Source organism: Chelonia mydas, chromosome 14, assembly GCF_015237465.2.
Source record: "Chelonia mydas isolate rCheMyd1 chromosome 14, rCheMyd1.pri.v2, whole genome shotgun sequence".
Taxonomy (NCBI): Eukaryota; Metazoa; Chordata; order Testudines; family Cheloniidae; genus Chelonia; species Chelonia mydas.
In genome coordinates, this window is record NC_051254.2 from 8,366,717 (window position 1) to 8,390,986 (window position 24,270).

The following is a 24,270-nucleotide window of genomic DNA, read 5'->3' on the forward strand; positions in this document are numbered from 1 at the left end:
CCTTTGATCTCATCAGTATGGGGTGTGTGTGTACATTTCATACATGGTGTTTCAGTTTTACTTTTTGGGAAACCTATAACCTACGTACGAATCAAATGGTAATTAAATTAAGAAAATAGAGATTTATTTTCTCTAAATATCTTTTATCTATTTACCTTGTTGCCTTCAGAATGTGGATGCCCATCCACTGTCTTTGGCTGGGTGTTGAAGGACATAGCTGTCATTTATGTTTGCTTTAGTGCTGGGAAAGGAAGAGTTACATCATTTGGAACTGGGAAATAGCACTCTCTGTTACTTCTGCCTAGACCACGAGAGTCTGGTCTGCATGTTAGTTTAGATTCATGCTGAGTTTGGCTGTAAATTGTAAATCCTTCCTTCAAGGGGCCCTCTTTTCTGTGTTTATATCTTTGAGCACTACCATAATATAAATACTTAATAATAATGTTAAGAATGGATATAAAGTTTAATTGTCAAAATATGCTCATGCCTTAGTGTCATTTTTGACATGTAGAACAACATGCAGGAATTATTTGCTAGGGCAGATTCAAAAAGTTATTGATTATTGAAGGTGTGGACAAGGGCAGGTATCAGTTGAAGGCAAGAGCTGCCACTGGTGGGACTGATTCAAAGAGACATGTCTGACACAGGGAGTCACTGTAAGGGTTAGAACTATCCTGATCTGTCTGCAAAACTGGGATGTTTCTGCCTGTATTAAAGACCTCCAAAAATATGGTATCCAAAGAAACAATTTAAGCAGTAACATTCTACCAGCATGCTGAAAACCTGGATGAACAGTCAACACTTACAGTTTACAGTTGGGCAATGTGTGATATGCACTTAGGAAAATGTTTTATTGAATAACCTTGTGAAGAGGCAGTTGGGATCTTGAGGTTGGTCTTTGGGTCAGGAGGTGGTTAATAGGATGCCCCAAATTAATCTCACACCTGAATTTATTGCTCATACATTTTAAAGAGACACAAGATCAATTGTAGATTCTGTTGGCTAAGAATCTAGCCAAGTTTGACAGATAAAATCTTAACAGCCTTTTGTTGTAACAAATCTGCTTCAGTATTCTGATGAAAATGCATGTAGCTGAACCCAGCCCAATAGATAATCAGATCTGTCCATAAAGAACCAGGGTACTTTACCATCTTTTGCCCTGAAATTTTGTTACTGGAATATTTGTATGTTTTTGTCATAAAACTTTGTATTTCCACGATACTGAACTTAAGCATCAGAGATACGATATGTACCCTAGTGGTTCAGGTGTTGAATCCCCAGAATTCATAATCCTGGGTCTCCCGGATTACTGCATAATCCACCTAAGGGTTATATCATTGGGACATCAATACTAACATGAATTTTACTTTTTTTTTTTTTTTTTTTAGGGTGGCAGTCAGGGGTTGACCGTGGTAATTCAGGGACAGGGTCAAACTACTGGCCAGTTACAGTTGATACCTCAGGGTGTGACTGTAATACCAGGTCCAGGACAACAGCTAATGCAAGCGGCTATGCCGAATGGTACAATTCAAAGATTCCTTTTCACTCCGTTATCATCATCCGCTACTACAGCTAGCACAACTACTACGACGGTTTCCACTTCGACATCAGGTAGGGTTTTCTGTGCTCAAGAGAAGAGGATGATTGGAGTTAGGTTTTTTTAATTTTTTTATATAGTTGGAGTTAGTCTCTTTCATTAAAGTATCTTAGTTAAAAGAACAGTGTGTAGACGTAGAAATCTTCAGCTGAAGCTCTGTATAAAGTATTGTAGTGCTTTTTAAACCAAAGGGGAAATAGTGCTTCCTCAACTTTAGAAAACCTAGGACCTTGTCTACACTACACAGTTTCGGTGACAAAAGGGAGCTTTTGCTGACAAAACAGCGGAGGTGTACAATGCTACTTTTGTTGGCAAAATAAAACCACCTCGACAAGAGGCATTAAGCTTTTTGCAGCAAAGTTAAGCAACAAAGTGTCAGAGTAGATGCTGCCATTTATTATGTCTCCATAACTGGCCTCCCCCAGTATCCCACAATACCCGCTGTGACCACTCTGATCAATGTTTGAACTCTGCTGCCATGCATTCCAGCTACACAGGCATGCACCCTTCCCCTTTCAAAGCTCCAGGAAGTTCTGACAGCTACACATGCCGCTCTGCTCAGGCAGAAAACAGCAAATCATTAACCTCCTCGGCTCTAGGAACAAAGCAGCAGGCAGGGGCGTATGTGCACGCGTGAGGGCGGAGATGCAGAGCCAGGGAGGGAGGCAGCAGCCAATGTTAGGGGTCTGCACCTGCCTTGGGACTGGTTGTTTCCAGCCGCTGTCTGAACTTAGAGACAGCATACCAACACACTCACTCTCCTCCAATACACGCACCTTCAACCTCCCCTTTTTCTCACGTACTCCCCCAACACACACACTGTGTCTCCATCACACACATGCTCCCTGTCTCCCACACACACACATACTTCAGTTGAAAAGTGACTGGCAATCTAGTAGGATGCCCATGGAATGATGGGATTTAGAAACCTGCATCATGTGTTGCTGTACCTGCCCCACGAGGCATTGCAAACCCTTCCCAAAGCACCCTGCGCCCAGTTGCAAAGTGGGATAGCTACCCACAGTGCACTGCTCTCTATGTTGATGCAAGAGCTGCTAGTGTGGATGCACTCTGCCGACACAAGGAGCATAGTGTGGACATGCAACAGCTTAACTTTTGTCGACAAAACTGCAGTGTAGACGTGGCCGAATGGTTCTAATTAACAGAGCTTGTAGACACATTGCTTGGAATGAGTGGAATACTCTGTTTTTATCCTTCACAGCTACTGGAGAGCAGAAACAAGCCTCACAAACACAGACACAACCAGTGCTGCCACCAATTCAGCCCCACCCTCACAGTCAGTTGCAAGCTCAGCCACAGGTGCAAACCCAGAGTGTTCAGCCTCAGCCCCCAGCCCAACCACAGACTACTCAGCCCTCACTTCAGCCTGAAGATCAGACACAGCCTGAGTCTCAGTCTCCAACATCAGCTCAGTCTCCAGTCGTATCTGAAGCACAAACTGTCGTGGCACAATCAACTAAAACTCCAGTCACAGTTCAGTCTCCACCACAGACCCAGGTTCAAGGGCTGTCTCAAATTCAAATCCAAAATCAACCACAGACTGTCATCCATCCACAAGCTCAGTCCCAAGTCCAAACTCTGCAGCAAGCTCAGGTGCAGACTACAACTCAGCAACAGATACAAGTGCAACCCCAAGCTTCTATACAAATACAAGCTCAACTGCAGCAGCAGTCACAACCCCAGATTCAGACTTCCCTTCAGACTCTTCCAGCTGCACAAAATTTAAATCAAGTTACTGTACAATCTCCATCTCGCCCTCAACTGCAGATCCAGCAGCCTACAACAAAAGTTATTACTGTACCTCAGCTTCAGCAGCAAGTCCAAGTTCTCTCCCAACTTCAGTCTCATGTTGTAGCTCAGATACAGGCCCAGCAAGGCGGCGTCCCCCAGCAGATTAAGCTTCAGTTGCCTATTCAGATTCAACAAGCCAGCCCAGTGCAGGCTCACCAGATTCAGAATGTGGTAACAGTTCAAGCAGCTAGTGTCCAAGAGCAGCTGCAGAGGGTTCAGCAGCTCAGGGAGCAACAGCAAAAGAAAAAGCAGCAACAGATAGAAATTAAACGTGAACACACTCTTCAGGCTTCTAATCAAAGTGACATTATCCAAAAACAGGTAATGTTCTCAGAAGTAAATACAAACCGTGCTAAACACATGTTTCTGTTAATCCTATTGATACATTAGATAGCCTGTGAATTGAGCCTCTGGGGTTTTTATTTCTAAATTATATTGCAAAATTGTTTTTGCCAATTTAATAGCGCCTCTAAGTTAGTTCTGCACATTAAGAAACTACCGTGCTGTGCTTGCTCTCTGGCACTTTTGACTTGATTGATTGTATCACTGGTTATTGGGAGAAATGTATCTTCAGTGTTAGTCCAGAAAAAGTGAGGACTGGTGGTTTGCAACACTTCTACTGTGCTTTCATTGACTGTTATAGAAAGGAGACTATAAGAGCTGTATTAAGCATAATGCTGTTAACTACAGGGGGATGGACTGTGGGAGAAAAAATGGGCAGAAACTCTAAATATAGTGCAGCAATAGGAGCTTGGGAAAGTGCAACTGACTACAGAAGTGAAACTGACTTCACTTATTTTTTTCTCCAGAAATAATGAAAAATTTAAGTTGAATCTCTAAATTCCTTAGTCATAATTTAAGATTAAGTATGAAAAGTTACCTTCAAAATAGTGTAAGTAATATAAGACTTATTTGTTCAAATGTGACTTAAGTTGGCAAGTGTCCGCATTTCCCCAAGTACTATTATCAGACACTGCCTGAAGTTTTTAAATGTTGTTTGGACTTTGTGTTCAAGGTGGTGATGAAACACAATGCTGTAATAGAACACTTGAAACAGAAAAAGACACTGACCCCGGCTGAACGAGAAGAAAATCAGAGGTAGGAACACGTGATAATGTATCAATAGACATGGAGCAAATGTGTTCATTGGTGTCTGTTGTACAAAATAAGGCTTGCCTACATGGAGCTGTAAGGCACACTGTGTGAGTGGGATTTCTAACCAGTCTGCGTAGACAGTGCTGGTGCTCACTGAAAGTTCCCTAGTTTGCTTTAACATAGTGCTATTTTAAACACTAGTGTGCTTTAGAAATCACGCCCTGATAGTGCGCATTTCCCCATTGTGTAGTCACGCCTTCTGTCTCAGGCTTGGAAAGCTTAGTTGTATGAAATTTTAAAACTGACTTCAAGTAATATACAAATCATGGTGACAAATCCATGACTTAAAAGTAACATTCCTAATTATGAGCAGTTTGATTCTCCTGTAATCAAAATAAACGTTGACTATCGTCACTTGTTGCCCAGAATATGGACTGTGATATGATGCATGTGGGAAGTGCTTGCCACAGGTTTTTAATACAAGCAGATAAATAACGTTGAGGGAGCTCACAAAAGGAAATGAAGGATTGCTCCATTGTAGCTAAGCCTGTTTCTCATTTCTGTTTGAGCACTCCATGTTATGGTTTCTTAATTTCATTCCCTTTATTGGCAGGAGCTTGTCCTCTGTTTAACTATTTTACCTCCCAGCCAGCAGACAAAAGTAGAGAAACTTGTAGACATTGTCACTCCATAAATTAGTAGTAATTTCATCCCTTGCACTGGCAAATGTGTATATGGAGGGTTGGCTTTAGACATTCTTCCATTGCTATTTTGACTATTTTCTTATTCATATGTTTTATCAAATAATCCTGTGATCAGGAAAAGGAATTCCAGTTTTATAAGGTTTTGATCCCCGAATCAGGTACAAGAACAATACTGTGCAACTTAGCTGTCCACTCAGTGTGAGAAACGAATAGTGAACACACAGTGGCTAGTTCACAAATCAAAAGTTAAAAATTTGTTGGCACAGACTGCTCGCTTAACAATTGCGAATGACCAAATTTGTTACTTTTAAAAAAACAAAAGAACATTTTTGTTCATGATGTTTGACCAGCTCTGTTCGTTGCACTGTCATCTTTCCTCCCCAATGAGTCTTTTCTTCCCAAAGAGTATAATCTTTAACAGTGAAACCCAGACTAGACCAGGTAGATGGGGGACAGTGGAGAAGAACAGAATGATTGATGTCCTATGGCCCTACCAAACAACCAGTGTACTCCTACAGCTCTCAGTAAAATACCAGGCGGCTCCCTGAAACCACTTGATCTTCCATTCCTACATCTGCAGCAGCCACTTGCCACAAGCTTTTTTTCTCTACTCTTGCTGCACTCAGCTTAGCTGCAGGTGTAAGTGTTGCCTGTTTATTTGAATACCCCCATGCCAAGCAACATTTAGTCTTCTGGTGAATTGGGGAACGGGGAGGAACAGAAACTTCAAAATGAATGAAAAGTACAAAGCAAAAATACAACTATACTACAAAAATTCAAACAGAAAATGATTAGGAAAAGACAGTTGCAGCAACACTGGGGCATAGAGGGGGCATATTATATGGGGGTTTGCATCCAACAGCCTATCATAAGGGGTGCTTCATGATGAAGCAGTTTGGGAACTACTATTTGTAGTGATCTTTACTGATAGAGAAAATGATTCTCTTGGACTTACTTTTGCTGGAACACCAAAGTTTAGTACTATTCAGAGCTGTCAGAAGGACAATTCTGTTTTGCAGCAAGTTTTCAGGTCTTGAATTTTTTTTCTGCCTTCGAACAAAAATAAAACCTCAAAGGTTTTTGCAAAAATGGAATTGTCTCGAAATGTCTCTTTTTTGGATCAAAACGTGAGCTTTTTTGATGCTCTAACCATCAGGTTATATAGCGTGAGTCTTTGTTGAAATGGATAGGTCTCCACAAACTGTCAGCCAAGCAAGTGTTGCTGTTGTGGCTAAATCCATGATTTTACCGTCAGAATTAATAATATAGCTTTGTGATTTGTGGAGGCTGTAAAGAGAAAATAACTTCAGTTTTGTGATTTATTAGACAACTTAGCACAATGTGCTTCTCTATATTCCTTCCCTAGAATGATAGTGTGTAATCAGGTGATGAAGTATATTTTGGATAAGATAGATAAAGAAGAAAAACAGGCAGCTAAGAAACGGAAGCGAGAAGAGAGTGTTGAACAGAAGCGTAGTAAACAGAATGCTACCAAGCTCTCAGCTCTGCTTTTCAAACATAAAGAACAGCTTAAAGCTGAAATACTGAAAAAAAGAGCACTTCTGGACAAAGATCTACAAATTGAAGTGCAGGTAAGAGCAGTTCTTCTCAATGAGCCAGGTGGGTTTTCTTAAATTTGGGGAAAATACTGTTCTGTTTATCAGCTTGTCCTTTGAGTCTTTACGGAAGCATGCAGGGTGAAATTCTTCTGCTGCATGCCTGTATCCCTGCTGAACCCCCAGATCAGTTTATTTACTGTATCTAGCATTTAATCTATGGTGAGGTCTTAAAACAATTTCTGCCCTATTAAAGTTAAAGGTCCAAATCCTGCAGTCTTGCCGCTCACTGGAAAAGCTAAACCAAGAAGGTCAGAAATCCCCCTACCCTAGTTTTGGCTCCTTCCCCTGCCTTCAAAGGAAATATGACCCATTGATTCCACTCCTGTTGAGATTTTCACACCAGTGGGGATACACTTCTAGAAATGGGGGTGGAGCTGCATTAGACATGTTTTTGTGAAGGACCCAACAAAGCCTAGAGCTGGCCCTATCCTTTATTTCTGTGGCACTTTCTCCTTGTAAGGGCATCAGATTTCCAAGAAACAAACAGCAAATTGCAACACAAATGTACCAGAGCACTTAAGGCAAAGGCCTCACAATTTATGGAACCTACTGGACCAACTGCAAGGTAAAGAATATGTGGTGGTTGTGTGGAAAACTGAAGTGATATAAAGACATACCAACAGGGAGCTCCTTCACCAATCATGGTCAAGAAGGAGCTGGAATGTCCAGAGGACAGCACTTAAACCACTGCTCTTAGATCAGAACTCTTTGATGACTGTGGAAGCTACCCCACTCTCCCATTAAGGAGTGAAAACCAGGAGTGAGAATTCTGGTGGATGGTATCACTGGGGTGAAATATTGTTTCTGTATGCTTCCCACACACAAGATTTTGTATCCTGGCAATTACACCTCTGGCTGGGGGAGCTGCCTTCTGTGTCATCTGACATTATAGTTTATTTGCCAGAGGGTCTGCTGTTGAATATCCCTAATCACCCTTTACATGCCCAAGGAGTGACTAATAGGGACTAGAAATTGAATAGGTTTCTCACATGACAATGCAGAGTTACCAGTGTGGGACTTCATTAATATATTAAAGGTTCTGTGGATATTTCAATTCTGAATGCCACAGATACTATAAGAATCATATTAAATTTGATTTATTATTGTTAAAAGTACGAAGAGCTAGGTGATTAACAGTAAAGACTGACTCCATCCTTAATTCAACTTTTTATGCCCGATCACCATTTTTATTAGCAAGCATGTGTCCTCCATGTTCTTGACAGATCCCTGAAATTCCTCCCTCTTCTTTTGCCTTAGGATTAGAAATGGGGTCACCTCCCCAGGGCTTATCAGACTTAAAACATTGAATCTTAAAGGAGCCCAGGGGCTGACTTACATTAATCTTGGAATTTGTACCTGAATGAGTAAATTATTTAAATGGTTTGTCTTTTTTTTTTAAACTGGAGAAAGATTTGAGTCTGGATTCTGATCCTGTTCTAGAATGTCCTCATCAGGTGTCTCTTTTTTTTTTTTTTTTTTTGCCTTTTTTTAAATGTGCTTCAGGAAGAGCTAAAGAAAGACTTGACTAAAATTAAGAGAGAAAAAGAAAAAGCTCAGGCAGCTGCCGCTGCAGCCGCTGCTGCTGCAGCCGCTGCCGCTGCTGCCACACCACCTCCGCCTCCGCCACCGCCTCCCCCTCCGCCACCACCACAGCATGCCACCAGCATCGCAGCTGCCACCACAGTCCCAGCGCCAGCGTCTTCCCAGAAGAGAAAACGAGAGGAGGAGAAAGATTCTTCAGCTTCCAAGTCCAAGAAAAAGAAAATGATTTCTACTACCTCAAAGGAAACCAAGAAGGACACAAAGCTTTATTGCATCTGTAAAACACCTTATGATGAATCCAAGTGAGTGGTGAATGCAGCATGCTTGTTCCGTGCGTTGTTTGGTTCAGCTTTAGCATTTAGCTATTAGTCTGAGATAGTGATTAGAAATGGGGGTAGAAAATCAGCCGGTATTGCAGTGAGCATGGACTATGAAAGAATAAGCAGTGTCTGGATTACACGAGCAATTACAAATCTAGTAATTCTTGTGAGTTAATTTTTTTACCTGTTTGCATGTTTCCATTGTATGATCTTTCTGTCTCACATGCACATACTCTTTATTTCGCTCTGTTCTTTGTTTTGCCTGTTCGCCTCTGCTTTGGGAGCAAATAATTATATACTTGTGTTCCTTCTTGTGACCAAGCTGGTTGGTGTTCCCTAGTGATAGGTTTGGTACCGTCTCCCCATAAATAAGGTTTTTTTTTGTAATTAAGTAGTTAACTAGAGATACTAACCTATTAGGCTGCAGTTCATTTTGGACAGTGTTTCCAGTAGATGTATTTTCTCTTTTCATTTCTTAATATATTACCTACCCACACCAGACTCTTACTGAGTTGCATTAAGAAATGCAAACCAAGCAAAAAAAACCCCATACTTTTCTATCAGACTCTAGTACGTTTTTGAAGTTTTAAGCATTTGACAAAATGAAAATGGCAGTTCCCCAATAAGTGGTTTAGAAACGAACTATGAAGAGAAAAAGAAGAATGCTATGTTTCCCTCTGAAAGGGAAATTCCTTTATAGAAGGAATTGTTTATGGAGAAATTAATAAATGGTGGACTGGATGACTGAGTGGACTGGATCGCCTCTAGTTTGCTGGCTCTACTTCCGCTCAAGTCAGTAATGATCAAAAGTTGTTACCGTCTGATCGCTGTGCGGTGGCATCTGAGAAATCAGTTGGTGTCAGTGTTCCAGGTTTTCCACTTGACAAAAATCACTCATTCCAAAAGCACTAATTAGCAAATTTGTTTGGGGTTTCAGTAGAAATGCCGAGAATTAAAATGAGCCGTGGAGACTGAACTAGCCTGTCACCCCAGTAGTGGTCCCTCCAAGTCACAACTGAGGGGGTTCATTTCTGTCTCTTGGGTATTTATATAACTCCGGTCACGATACCATCATGTCAGTGTTGGGAAGCTTAGACTGCTCCTTGCTGCAGCCATTCTATGAATAGAGTACTTCCATTCCAGGCTGCCAATCTGCCACTACTTGTAAGTGCTAAATACCGCTTTAAATGGGCATTGGTGGGGGGGGGAAGAGTAAGTGCTATATTAGGATTTTTGTCACTCAGTAAAACTTAGTAGGATGCCCTGTCCTCATTTTATTATAATATATTGAGCACAGGCCAGTGATACTGGTTCAGTCTCTTATAAGCAGTGGAAGCTTTATCACAAAAATAAAGTAAAGTAAACAAATACATGGATTTGATCTGATGCCTGTTCAAGTCAATCTTTCCGTTGATTTCAGTAGGCACTGGATTAGGCCATAGATAATACATGATGACAGCACATTCTAGCCTAGTGAACAGAGACAACCTTTATTTAAGCAGGAAATAAGATTTCACAAAAATGGAATGTTAATGCCTTAGCCTAATGTGATCCAGTTCAACCTCTCTGCTCATAAATTCTGAATCTCACAGTTTTTTAATATACAGTGGCTATGCTGTTGAGCTTAATTATTTCACCACTTGATTGTGAAGAAGTTAATTACTTTTGAAAACATTGTTTTCTTATGTAATGTAGTGTTTTTTAATAAATGTGTACAGTTATCAGATATGTTTTTTGTGCTGGTGCCTCATTTGCAGTTCAGGCAGGACAGAAGTGCAGCTTTCAGTTTTGTAGCCTGAACTGCTCCTGAGAGGCAACCTGTAATATGAGATGAGGTACCCTATACATTTGTTACAATGCACTAGATTCACTAAGATCATTCTTTGCTTAAGTCATTTATATTATTTTACTGCAGGTCTTTCATGTTTATTTTTTCATTAATGACATTGAAACATATTAGGGATTCACTCGTATATTGTATTCCAGATACAGGTTGTGGGTTAGTCAGGGTATCCGTCTAAGATTTAACCGATAAGTGGGAAATATAAAAATAAAACAACTTGTGAGGCAAAGGATCCAAGTTCTGGACCTGAATTTGCTTCCAGGCCAGCAGGAGCTGACAGCACTGTGGAGATGGTGCTATCTGCCCTTACAGTGTTGGGGGAGGAAGCAGAAGAAATACCTTGTGCGAGATTGAATTGGTGTTGATTCACTGTAGAGAGAGCTATATCTAGCCCTTCTTTGCAGAAAGATGACTTCATTAGATTGTTGAGATTTGACTGATAGGAAATAAGAAGCAATGGAAAAAAATAGGTTGAATGTGGCAGATATTGAGCTGCTAAGAGAATTTTGGAGGCACCCATAGGAGGGGAAGCATTCCCAAATTAGCAAGAATGGTCTAGGTGAGGTGTGATTTGATGTGAAGTCTGGGTGCACATTCCAAGACTTCTAGTGCAAAAGTTTGGTAGAAATTAGAGATGTTTGTTTGTTTGTTTGTTTGGTGTGACATATATTGCGAGCCACCCTCGTATCGCCAGTTTGTCTTTGTCATGCCTGCCCAGTGATTGGTTCTGTAGATTAGCAGAAACTGGCATCATAACAGGTGATAAATGGTCAGGTTTTCACTAAACTCTAGAAAGCCTGAAAATCTGGAGTCAGCTAGCTTTAGCTCAGTCAGAGAGAGGGGGAGACTGAGTGCCTAACGTCTTGTCCCCATGGTTGATTCTGCGAGTCATAGGTACGTTTGGGGCATCCATATCCAAAATACTGTCAAACATCCTTGCGTAATTATTTACCAGTTTATCACATCATTCTGTGCAGGGTCCATTATTCACATGATTCTGTATGGAATTAAATTGTTTTTGTGCCTTACCCAATTCTCCTTCACTTTGTATCATACCATATCTGGTTCTGTCCAATAGTGTTGTTTGAGAATAGACCTATATTCTCCAAAGAATGGTCTGTGTTCCAGTTTGTTGTAATTCTGATTAGTTGAATTGCTCTGTTTTCAGGATCCCACATAGAAATTTTAAAATTACAACACACATTCTTACAGTTTTCCTTCACATCATGTTATACCAATATGTATTCTACACATGGCTGGTATGCATGTTCCTTTGTAGTGTACTTGTAACTTCTAGTTGGTGTTTGTGCTTTGCTTTGTTTTTAAAATTAACTGAGACCTACATTTTCAAATCTCAAGAAATTACCTTGATACTTAACTGGCTTCTGAACTATAGTTTTGAAAATGTAAATCTTTTTCTTTGGCCATGTCTTTTTGTGCCTTTTACAGTTTTTCACATACGCATTCATGTTGGAGATACACATTTTCAGTCCAGTTTTTTCAAAATCTTGTAGCTACTGGTTGATCCACATTTACTAAACTGTCTATATCAAGATTGACCCAAGTGACCTTATTTACAGTGCAGCTGCAGTTTCAGATGTAGGCCTTGTAAGGATACAATGGTAGAGGACAGGGAGACTGAGTCAGAAAATTGCAGAAAGCAGGCTAGCAAGAAAGTGCATCAGAAACAGAAATGCAGGGAAAAGAGCCATGCCATTTGAAATGACAATTACATTGTCATTTTCATTGTGAACACTTTTAGGTTCTATATTGGCTGTGATCTTTGTACTAACTGGTATCATGGAGAATGTGTTGGCATCACAGAAAAGGAGGCTAAGAAAATGGATGTGTACATCTGTAATGATTGTAAACGGGCACAAGAGGGCAGCAGTGAGGAATTGTACTGTATCTGCAGAACACCTTATGATGAGTCACAGTGAGTTCTGATAAGAACCTCTTATTTAATATTTAGGGAGCAAATTGCTCTGACTTTGGTTACTTGTTCCTTAAAAAGAAAAAAAATATTCTGCATATATTGTATCCCCTGGTATTACAAATTCCTTTTCAATATTTCTCTCTCCCAAATGTTGTTTTCAAGTGAATATTTTGGATATATAGGAAAAGTAAAGTTCTTAAGGTGGCCTCAATGTTTTAAATAAGACCAAGAATTTTACACTGGGATTAATTTTAACAAGGGAAGAGCTAGAAAGATTAAAACAAAATTGAATATTAGTTAGGATTTTTTGTGCTTGAAATTAGTCTCTTGTTCAATTTAGATTAGAAAAATTACTTGGAGTATTGGGTATTTGGGTGGTATCTTTACGTTTATAAGGCTTTTTGTCACCAGAATACCCCTTCTATATTCAACCACAAGACTCTGGTTTCCATATAAAAAATGTTTGAACAAGGTGAAATGGGAGCCCTAGAATGTAGTCCTATTTTACATGTGTAAAATGTTCCTTTAATCACTGGTCGAGTGAGACTTCTGGCATTACACTGTTACTTTCAACTTTAAAACTGATAAAGAACTTTTGAAACCTTGTTTCCTTGAAATTAATTCTCTAATTTTAGGCACTCCTGATAATTATGAAGTAAAATTGTCAGGTAATTTAGTTTGTAAATATTAAATTAGCATGCATGGTTTAATTAGCATATGTAAAACTGAAATGTCACAAGTTTAAATATATAATTGTTTTATATCGTGCAGAACAACTACTGAGGTGCAAATTGTTAAAACTGAGCTTTAAAAAAATCTTTTGTTTTAAATGTAAAGGATAATGTTACTGATATTTTTCTTTCAAATCTTGCAGATTTTACATTGGCTGTGACCGATGTCAGAACTGGTATCACGGGCGCTGTGTTGGTATTTTGCAAAGTGAGGCAGATCTCATTGATGAGTATGTCTGTCCACAGTGTCAGTCTACAGAAGATGCCATGACAGTACTCAGTCCACTGACTGATAAAGATTACGAGGGATTACGAAGAGTACTACGTTCCTTACAGGTGAGGATAAACCATACTTAGAGTGGAAAATACAGGTACAGTAGAGGTTCATCCAAGAGGTCTTTTTTTGGCAGTAACCTTGGATCTCCGCTTGTCTGATTGTTAGACATCATGATTTTGTTAAGAGATGTAATAAGCTTCCTTTTCTGTGAGGGATGACAGTATGTTGGCCACAGCTTTCTCAAGCAGCATTGTCACATTGAATAACACTGATGGTAGCCTGGAAGAAAATCACTGCCTCCAGGTTCTGGGGTATTTTGTTTTTTTAATGAATGTGGATACCTCTGTTGAGCATGAAGGAAGCAGATTTCATCAGAATGTAAAGGGCAGAGCAGTTGTGTTTTGGGTAGGAAATGGACTTTTCAACATAAAATAAGTTGTGTTCTCTGGCTAGCCTGTATGATTTCCAGTCTGAAATTATATACACTTCAGCTAAACTGCAAGGCTGACTTTTTTTTAAAGATTAAAAAAATTATTAAAATTTTCTTTCATACAAGATCGCCTCCAGAAGATTGATTTCAGCATGCAAATGACTGGGTGTTGCTAAGAAAAATGAAAAGCCTCTGGCCCAGTTATAACATTTTTGTTAGTGTAAATATCATCTCTAATGGCTGAAAAGGGACATTTAAATTGCCATCAGCTAGAAATAATCCCATGTGTTAATAGAAGAGCAGGCTAGTGCAATATATAATGTACAGCAAAATATTTGTTTGATTTGAGCGGTTTTAATGGACATTTTTGGTGACAAGTTAATTTTAGATTTAATGAAAGTGAAATACACTAATGGCCCAACTCTGTAAGGTGTACAGCCCCTTCAATTCCCACTGACTTGAAAGGAAGCTTCTTCAGGAATAGTGGCTGAAGTTGGCTATGTGCAGTCTCTCGATTCCCGTATGCCTCTCTCCTCATGAGGACAAACTGCTCATCATGCCAGATTACACTTTTTAGGATACAGACAATCATCTGCTGGGACTAGAGCAAGATCAGCAAATAACACTTTAGTTGTTGCTGAAATTAGAATCAGATGCAAATCTCTAGCAATATATAATTAATTAAACCGCTATCAAGCCCTAGTTAATTTAAACATAAATGTAATGTTTTCTTCTGAAACTGATTATGCCTCATTTTCCTGATAGGCTCACAAGATGGCATGGCCATTCCTAGAACCAGTAGATCCCAATGATGCACCAGATTATTATGGTGTTATCAAAGAGCCTATGGGTAAGTGTATTTCCAGTTAATAGCATGATTGGCTGAGTGGTAATTGTTAGTTAATATAGATTTAAATGTACATATATCGAATGGCTTCATCCGAGGATCTTTGGGTGCTTTATCAATATATCCTCATTAAGGAGGTGGGTAAAACGAGACAGAGATGGTGACTTGCTTATCAGCACGTAAGTCTGTGACCGAGCTAAAAAAACCCTATCTACTGACTCTCAGTCCTGCTCCTTAACCAAAGTCCGTCCGTCCTTCCTAACATACAAATAAAGTCGCAATTGGGTTATCAAACGTACAGACTTATTTTTTTCTGACCTTTCTGTGCTTCTGTGGTCACTTTCAAACAGAGCGAGTTGTACCACCGCACCATATCCTTTTTTCTCTCCCCACACTCAGCATCTCCCAGTGAGAGAAGTAGAAGTATGTGCTCTTGTGATAGTTAAGAAAAAAGATTATTTTAGTAAATTGATGATGCAGTTGCCTAATGACTTATGTAACATAGGATGGAAAGGTATAAAAGCAATCTTCATTTTCTTTGCTATTGTACAAGAAAATTTTGATTAGACTGAAAGCTTCCTTGAAAAGGAAGAAAATCATGCTGGGGCAGATACTGTAGCTGTATAATAATCTGCAGCCATACTGTGTTGCACTGTGATCTTACTAAATCTCAAGGGCAAAGCAGTGGTGGGCTGCATCAGAACTTGGATGTAAGATCTCTAAGGAAAACCCAGCTGCTGCAGGACATAGTTACAAATGTTTGTGATCTTCTTCCTTCAAAGCCAGTATCAAACCAGAGTCTTAGAAGGAATTTTTTTAAGGAAGGTGAATCCTTTGTTCATTTTCTCAACCAAGTGAAGGGGGGCACTTGTTAATTTAAATTTAGAGACCATTTTGTTTATATTTTTCAATGCTTGTCCCTTTGTTTTTAACTAGGGAGTCGCACACTTTGTAACTTGTGTAGGCCGAGCTTATTGCACATACCAGGAGCTTCTTGCATTCTTTCATTTCCCTCCCCCCAAAAAACTGTGTGTGTCACTCTCCCATCCCCCTCTGTTTCTAGCATTCCCTACAACTCTCCCCAAGTTCCCCACCATCATGGATTTTGTGTGCCCCCCATACTCCTATACCAGGGTTTCCATTCTCCCTGCCTCACCACTGGCTCTGGCTGCGTGCCCATTTCCCCTTCCTCCATGGCAGGAACTCTGTGTGCCCCTCCCCCATTCCCCAGATGCCTGTGTGCGTGCCCCCATTCCTCACCACAATTTCTATTCTTTCTGTCTGGGAGATAAGTGATTCAGGATATCAACAGATTAAACTCTCTGGGAAAGATGAGCAGTGATGAGTTGCAGTATTGTTATGCTGAAAGCTATTAATGGGTGTCATCAACCAGTTGTTGGATAGACAGTTGAGTAGCTGGCATTGGCAGGGACTTCATGTGTCCCCCATTTTCCCTCTCTTGATTTTCCCCCAAATCAGCACAGTTGGCTGTGGATGCCTAGGACATTCCCTGAAATTTCAGAACTGATTAGCTGCGGCGTTCGAGTTATCAGTTTGCAGTCTGAAAGCCCTTGAAGGCATTCTGTCCTCTGTGTGGTAATGTGTGCATCTCAATGGCAATTAATGGATGTCCCTAAAAGAGTTATGTATTCAAATAGGGAGTAATCAGCAGGAGCAGATGAACTGCAAATCCAATGTATTTATTATGCATTGATTGACGATAGTATTAAAAAATAAGGAAAACAAAAAAATACAAAGGATAGAATCAGAATTCTCTAATGGCAGTGTCCTTTCTTCATAAGGAGTAAATAATAGCTCTGTAATGGAGGTTTCAAAAACTTGAGCTGCTGTAACTAAAAAATGTGTAAATTACATATAATAAATACATGTGACATTGGAGGAAGCACACATTCTAAATGAGACCCCCTCAGCTGGCATCATGTCACCAGCAACATTGCAGAAAATGTAGCCAAGCCAGTTGTGCTTTTGTTACTTTATATCATCATCAAATGTTGTAACTTCTGTCTGGGAGACTAAAGATGTCTCATTTTAAATAACAGGTGTGGGTTGGTTTGTTCGTTTGTTTTCTTTTAAGACCTTGCTACCATGGAAGAAAGAATCCTGAAACGTTACTACAAAAAGGTGACAGAGTTTGTGGCAGATATGACCAAAATTTTTGATAACTGTCGTTACTACAATCCAAGTGACTCCCCTTTTTACCAATGTGCAGAGGTTCTTGAATCATTCTTTGTACAGAAGCTAAAAGGATTCAAGGCAAGCAGGTAAGGCAAAGTGTTCCCCATGTTGATAATCGTTTGCCTGTAACCTGAGTTTGTGTTAGAAAATCTTCCTACTACCCTAAGCTTATCTTACTACACTCCTATAAAGGCCTGCCTCTTCCCTTCCAAATCTAGCTGTAATGGCATGTGTGTGGGAAGAATCTAGAGTCAATACATTCCAGCTGTTGATTTTTGTCAAACTTAGGGCTTGAACCTTATCCCACTTCATATTTTAAACAAAAATTATAAAAATATTTAATTCCATATCAATATGGGCATTATCATAATTATAAAGAAACTGAACATTAAAATAAATAAGACCTTTTCAGTTAATGTGAAAACCAAATCAAAGGGACCAGCTTCTGTTTTGAATACAGGTTATATATCATTATTAGCTACTTACAGTCCACTGGTGCCAGGTCCTTTCCTAACACGAAGGAAGGATGCTCCCCTACTCCAAAGAGCTCACAATCTAAGGAAAATTCAAGTGTATGCAAAAGTAAACAGTTCCTTATTCTTACCTAACGAACTTCCATCTTTTCTCGTTGTTTTGTATTAGTTAGATAACCTGTTCACCCTCATTTTTAAGCAATTAAATGTCCAATTGAATAATAGAAATTTAAATTGCAGACTAATAGTTTTTTTTTAAAAACGCAGAAACTTAGCTTTAAACTCCTTTTCTGCAGGAAAAGACTGGTACAGAATATTCCATCTGGGAACTTTGTTTGTAAAACTAACATGCAGTCTGCTTAACATGAACTATACAGCTTGTCAACTACGTTTCAGGCTACAATCCATATGTCCGTATGTGTAATGCATAGTATCATGAACGGACTTACATGAAACCAGGGAGCTGTGAGTGGTGGTACTGCTGTCATTAAAGTTGAGACTAGCTTACTCTTTAACACTAGTATAGTAATAGGACTCTCCATATGTCATTGCAGATTTGTATCCCAAGAGTAAACCACCTATGACTTAATTACAAATATTACTTTCATTAAATTAAACTTGAATCTGAATTCCGATTATGTACAGTCAGTTGGTAGATTAGTCAACTTGACCATTACACTTGAATTCTGGTAGGTTTAGATCAATTCAGGATTAAATCTGTTTGCAATTAACTCGGTTAGAAGCTGCTCTTATATCCATCTTTGTGGAAGTTGCCAGTTTTCCAAATGGAGGAAGTGCAGGTGTGGCCAACTGAAGCAATTGTGTGTTTACCCTCTTAATTTAATTTTATGATATCTGCTTTTATCAGGCCATTACTGGCTCATGCTTCTTTCATTCAGTCATATTTGGTTATCCGACATTCATTGTTTGCACACTAATTTCATTGCTGCATCTTATTTATTGTGCTTTTTCATTTACACCATCCATGTTCTTTCTTTTCTTGCAGATTGTGATATCTTTAGTCTGACCTTTTTAACTGGAATCAGAACTGGATGTTGGGGTCACTCTTTCTTTTATTGTACAGTACCATGACATTAAACTGCCTTAAAAAATCCAGATCAATGTCCAAATATTAACTGTTCTTTTTAAAATGGAAACAATTATTTGCCAGCAGCCATGTTGGTAAACAAAAATGTATTAAGAAACTGTCTGTTCCTTGGAATACTGTATTTAAACAAAGTCAAATAATTTAGTCTTGGAAACTATGTATTTTAACTAATTATTTGCAGTCACTAATAAAACTGTGAACTTTAGAAAGGGGATTCGCTGAACTCTGATTAGCAAAAATGTGGTATTAATTTCTTTTACTATTCAGTTTTTTATGTTTGAACGTTTATCCAAAGACTTCCCAAATCAATGTAACTTCGGTATATTTTGTATATTTTACCAAAAGTAATAACTTATGAATTGTCTTTATGCCTTCCTATTACAGAATACTATTATGTATCTTGATTAGTAAAATTTTATTTTGGGCATTTTTGGATATTCCAGTGAAGCATCATGTTTTGTATACAATGGAATTTTTTTAATGCTGTAGCTGAAAACTTCTGTAAAGTTCAGAGATGCTTGTTTTAAATGGTGGTTGTCTCCAAAGATGAACAGACACAACATGGCTGCATTCCCCTCCCAGTGATTGACCCTTGGCATCCTCTTAGAGAAACAGTGTTCTCAAAAATGAAGGGTGCTTAATTCACTTTTTTCTGTATTCTGCAGGTCTCATAACAACAAACTGCAGTCTACAGCTTCTTAGAGTTCAGCGTGTTAACCTAATACACACACAGCAAGAATCTGGTTGTCTGAAAATTTTTTAATTAAGAAGCCAGATGGTTTTTAGTCAGGTTATCCTGACAAGACTTGATGTAAACTGTGTTTTTATTGGTCACAGCAGTCAAATTATATTCTTGGCTTATTTTGTCCAAAGGACAAAGGAATAAAAATCAGCAGCACCACTTTCTTGTCAAGATCAAATTGTTGTACTATTGTGGCAGAAGTGAGAAACCTTTGTTTTGTTGGCGAGAGAGAGCAAGCAAGCAAGAAAAAAGATACAGTAAATGGGGTCAAGTTTAACTCCATGGAAATGCCACGTCTGTTCTTCAGTGAAGAAGCTGGTTTAAAGTCCACACAGAAAACTTTGACTGTATTTATTTATTGTTGCAAAAAAAGACGCTTTTTTATTGCTGCCCTCATTTGTCAGCTAATTATTTTTTCTTATAAAATCCGGCCCTGGTTACACGTAATCCATTCTGTATCTTAACATGATTCCTGTAGGTAAAAGTACAAGAAGACCTCTAGATGTCTTTTCTTTCTATGAAAGGAGCTGCTATGTACACATGTGCACACACAAAAAAACTGGGAATCAACAATGAGTTTATCATTCATGGTAGATAAAAATGATTAAGCTTGCATAAAAGTTGGGCTAAGTGGTCACAGACTGACTACAGACTCTGTTGCCTTGAATATAACAGTACAATTTGTCATTTACTCTGCACCAGACTGAAATGAGTAAAATCTATTTGAAGGTATCTTGTTTGTAAACATTTGTCAGATTCTAATTTTTTTCTTTTTGTATTAAAATTCAAAACATGGATGTATAATGAAACAAAATAAATGGAGATAATTTTTCTCCCCACAGATGTAGGTGTCTTTGAATATGCGCTAATATGTTTGTAAAGTTTTGTTTTGTTTTTTGGTGGGTGGGGGGGTCTGTTCGGAATTGGAAGTATCCCAAGTAGTAGGGGAGGAAAAGGGTAAGAAAAGGAGAAAGGGAAAGCGTTTTTCTTTTTCATTAAGGAACTACTGTCCCTTTAAAAAACAGTTCTACTGTGGTGCCATAATTGCTGCATCAGATAATAAAGGCAGTATTGAGAAATTTCATTGCCCGCTTCTGAATTAGAAAGTGGAAGGCAAAATATCATCCAGGAATTATGTACCACGTGTTTGTAATTATATCTTGGAAGGGCACTCAGTGGTTTTGTCTCTTCCTGTACAAGGAAAGGTAGCATGAGGGATAAATGGAAGCCAACAGAGGAAGATGTGACTTGCAGACTTTTTCTCCTTCTCCTCTCTCTGAGCTATCACTTGCACATTGCTTATGTAAGTGACTTTGTCACGTTAACTGCCTCCAGTAAATCAGCCAAGGCTGGTTTATGCAGCTCTACAACCATTTTGCACTATTTCACAATTAGCTTTGTCCTACAGTGATCTGGGATTTACCTGGTTTATGGATAAGCTTCCCTTGGGTTTAACCTCACCCTGCTATGCAAGAACCTTTCCTGTTAATTTCTTAGAAGTAAGACATTGCTACTGACCACAGTTTTCTTACAATTACATGCTCAGGTGTACAGGTTCTTCTGGGTTAATTTTATCTAATAAAACCCATACATTTTTGTACAGGTATTGTCATTTAACCTAGATGTGAAAACTAAAAATGAATTGTTCAGTGTGAAAACAAAATCAGTTTATGCTTCTTAAAATATTATGAGAAGAGTAGTTGCATTTAGGTTATGTTGTCCTTTGACTTCTTAAAAGAAATGCTACATATTGTATGCATTGTGTTCGATGCCAGAAGGAAAATTCTCAATTTAATGAGTTCTGAAAATATTCTGCATCTCTTCACAACTTCATAGTATTTCTGTACTATTTATTCATATATAAATATATATGATGTCATTTGAAACTTAATGCGAAAAGAACTTTCCTACCTGTAGCCAATAGATTGCTATGTTTTTAACAGTTGTGGCAAACTGAAGAGTACTTTTTTTGTACGTAATAGGACATTTCATCCTAGACAAATAAAGTCATGTGTTTGACATCCAATTTGGTGGCGTTTCTAATGAAACATTGGTTGATTATGTAGCTCTTGGCATTTCCAAATTTTATATAACTTCTTAGAAATTTTTAATACAAATTATTCTCTTGCTAGGGAAATGTTAATCTCACATAGACATTTTCACTTTCTTGACATCTTTTCAGTTTTTCTATTGCCAGCTAACATGTCGAGACGTTTTCTAGCTCTATCAGCTATCAAGTTTTGTGGTTTTGTCTTTTTTTAAAAGTGATATATTTAAAAAATTACCATATCTGCAATACCAGTATCATTCCTGAATATGTATTTCAAAAATCATACTTAAAACTGGTTCTTAAAAGCATGAGAATTCATAATACTTGAGATCTGCTATGTTGCTCCAGTGTCCTGTTTCTGTATATTACCATGTAAATTCCAAAGTTATTGAATTATGTTTTAACTTGAGTTTTTGGTGACACACACTAAACCAAGTTGGGGTTTGTCTTTCTTTATGCTGTGTCATCAGAGGTCCTCAGATAAACCTGAGTGAATGTAATTAGTCCTTATGCAGAATTTAGTTCAAAAGCTTTTAAATCCTCATAAAATGTTGTAGAAAGATGTGTTCATAATAGAACTGGGTAAATCACTGGAGAGACTGCAGTGTCTTATGTGCTCAGTGTGTCAGTTGATTGGCTGCAAAATATTCATGTTTGTCCTGCTGAAAAAAACACCAGGAGTTAACTTTGTTCTAAAGTAAGAGACCCTGTAAAATTTGTTAGAAATGTTGAGGGACAAATACACTCTAAAGGGACACTGTCATCTAATTACTTTTAAAATCTTTTTGCTTTTCATTGTTTGTAATAAAACATACTAAAAGTTTTGAAAATAAAAATCCCTGCCAGATTTGTCCTTTTTGTTGTCTAAACTTTTATCTGTTTAGCAATTCATGTGGTTATATTTGCTTGTTTCTGTCTCTGCATTAGCATTGTTGCTGATGTCCTATTAAGGCCTGCTTCACTTGTAGCATTGGCCATTTCACTGGTGCTCGTTGGAATATGGGTTTTTAGGGACTCTTAGAATTGGGGGGACATTTCCTGAGTTAACAACTTACTACCTAAGTTTGACAGTGTCCCTTTAATGAAGATAGATGTGTAGCCTGATATGTGCACCTCATTTGCTATCCCAACACCACACAAAATAACCTGAAAGTGAAATGTAAACTGTCTTTTAATGATGAAATCATTAAAATCTGTGTAAAGCAAAATTGACTCAGTATGAAAAGCTAGCTGTACTATAGACTAGTTTTCTATTGCACATGTACTTTCCTGTACATTTAATACATTTTTGATATGCTTAATAATCTGCCCCATACTGGTTAATTATTGGAAGACTGCTAATGTAATTGAGTATGAAATGTTTTGATCTTTAAAGAAATTCTCACTTTTTTCTTTCCACTCCTTTGCTTCATTAGTAATCTATTGCAATTCAGAAGTTACTTTGCCACCTCCCCACTTGAGCTTGTAAAGCAAGTATTATAAATAATGGCCTCTTTTTTTCTTTTTCTTTTTAAATCAGGTACAGCTTTTAAAATAGTGTGATCTTGTTCAGTAAGAGAGTCTGGAAGAGCAATCCAAATGATTTATAAACATCTGTCTGCGGTATGGGACATCTACATATATTTTTAAACACCCCCAGTTAAAACATACACACTGGGTTTACCAAAAAGTAAAAACAATGAATAGTTAAATGTTTAAGTAATAGACACTGAAACATATTGGACTGTTACCTCTTAACTTATTATATGATACAATAAATACCTTCCTTCTGGAAGAGGTGAAGTGGTTAAAATTTTGTGATGCGAAAGGAAAAATAAAGCATCTTGCTGCTTTTCCCTCTTTCAGTAACGTCGTGATGTCCTAGTCTCTGTGTAGCCAAATGAAAAAATAGATACACACCAAATAAGGGGTTGGGCACAAATAAAATGCCATTGTTGTGTAATTCAACTTTTCCTAATAAAGGGTTTATCTATTTCCTTAGTGGCTTAATTCTCCAGGTGCAATATTATTCTAGAGTAGTGGTTTAAATCTAGGGGTGGTCAAATGTTGTTGGTTTGTCCTAAGCTAGTGGTCTTGCTCCAGCTACTGTCCATTACCACCATTGATATCCTATTTGTCTCAGGTGGGGAGATCAAGTATTAAGTGAGCCAGGGCAATGGAGCTACCCTTCACCCTCCGCTCCAGGTGTCTGCTTCAGATCATTGTCACGGATGAAGGTAGTGGGGGAAGTGTGCATTGCTGAATCTGGATAAATGGAAAACTGGGCATCATTGATCAACGCTCAAATATCAGTTGAAAATAGAGAACCCAAACTTGAGACATTCATGTAGCCCTTCCTCCAGTAAATTGAGTTGCTGCCAGGATGGAACAGTCTTATTCTGCCAAAGTAAAAGCCCCTCAGAGTTTTCTTGGGAAAATTTCAACTGACATCTCTAATGTAAATGTGCCATTCTCCATGCTCAACTCTGTTCTCACTGAAATGTACCATAATAAAAGCAGTAAGGAGGCACTGTGACCTTTTTAGATAGATGCAAGCTACTGGTTGTCAGGTAGCAAGCATCTCTGCGGGTACTTCAATCATATGATAAAACTCTTCTGATTCTAAAAGCTAGCTAGTGTGTACCGCCCAGTAAACCAACCTTTCACTTCTCTCCCAGTTGACAATGCAAACAAATGCTGACTTACAGCAAGAATATTTAGTGTTTTAGAAGCAACAGCAGTGTTTGCAGTCAGTGCTCTAAGTCTATTGCATGTCAAGAAATAAATCACGAGAACAATTCTGGGAAGGTACTTTCGCTGCTCTATCAATGTCACCTTGCTTGCCTGCCCCTATCATTTTCGTTTCTGAATAGTCTCCTGGTAAAAGTAAAAAAAATCGATCTCCAATGCTTTTTCCTCTTTAGCTAAATCCTTTGGTGTACTCTGCCATAATGCATAGTGACCTAGGT

At 38.5% G+C, this 24,270-nt stretch overlaps 1 protein-coding gene across 19 annotated transcripts in view; it reads left to right on the top strand.

Annotated features, from left to right (window-relative positions):
• The window catches only part of BPTF (bromodomain PHD finger transcription factor), an 88,958-nt gene extending 68,843 nt beyond the window's left edge, over positions 1-20,115 (top strand). For 7 of the 19 annotated variants that reach the window (XM_037914068.2, XM_037914069.2, XM_037914071.2 and 4 more), the window contains 10 exons: positions 1,389-1,611; positions 2,820-3,730; positions 4,425-4,507; positions 6,575-6,800; positions 8,331-8,671; positions 12,295-12,468; positions 13,343-13,535; positions 14,672-14,756; positions 16,849-17,035; positions 19,196-20,115. In XM_037914068.2, the coding sequence (XP_037769996.1) occupies positions 1,389-1,611; positions 2,820-3,730; positions 4,425-4,507; positions 6,575-6,800; positions 8,331-8,671; positions 12,295-12,468; positions 13,343-13,535; positions 14,672-14,756; positions 16,849-17,035; positions 19,196-19,232 (2,460 nt within the window). In that variant the 3' untranslated portion in view covers positions 19,233-20,115. Of the gene's footprint in view, positions 1-1,388; positions 1,612-2,819; positions 3,731-4,424; positions 4,508-6,574; positions 6,801-8,330; positions 8,672-12,294; positions 12,469-13,342; positions 13,536-14,671; positions 14,757-16,848; positions 17,036-18,428 lie in introns of all 19 variants that reach the window. The other 12 variants (XM_043528605.1, XM_037914070.2, XM_043528606.1 and 9 more) reach the window with 4 other exon arrangements.
• The last annotated feature ends 4,155 nt before the right edge of the window (positions 20,116-24,270 follow it).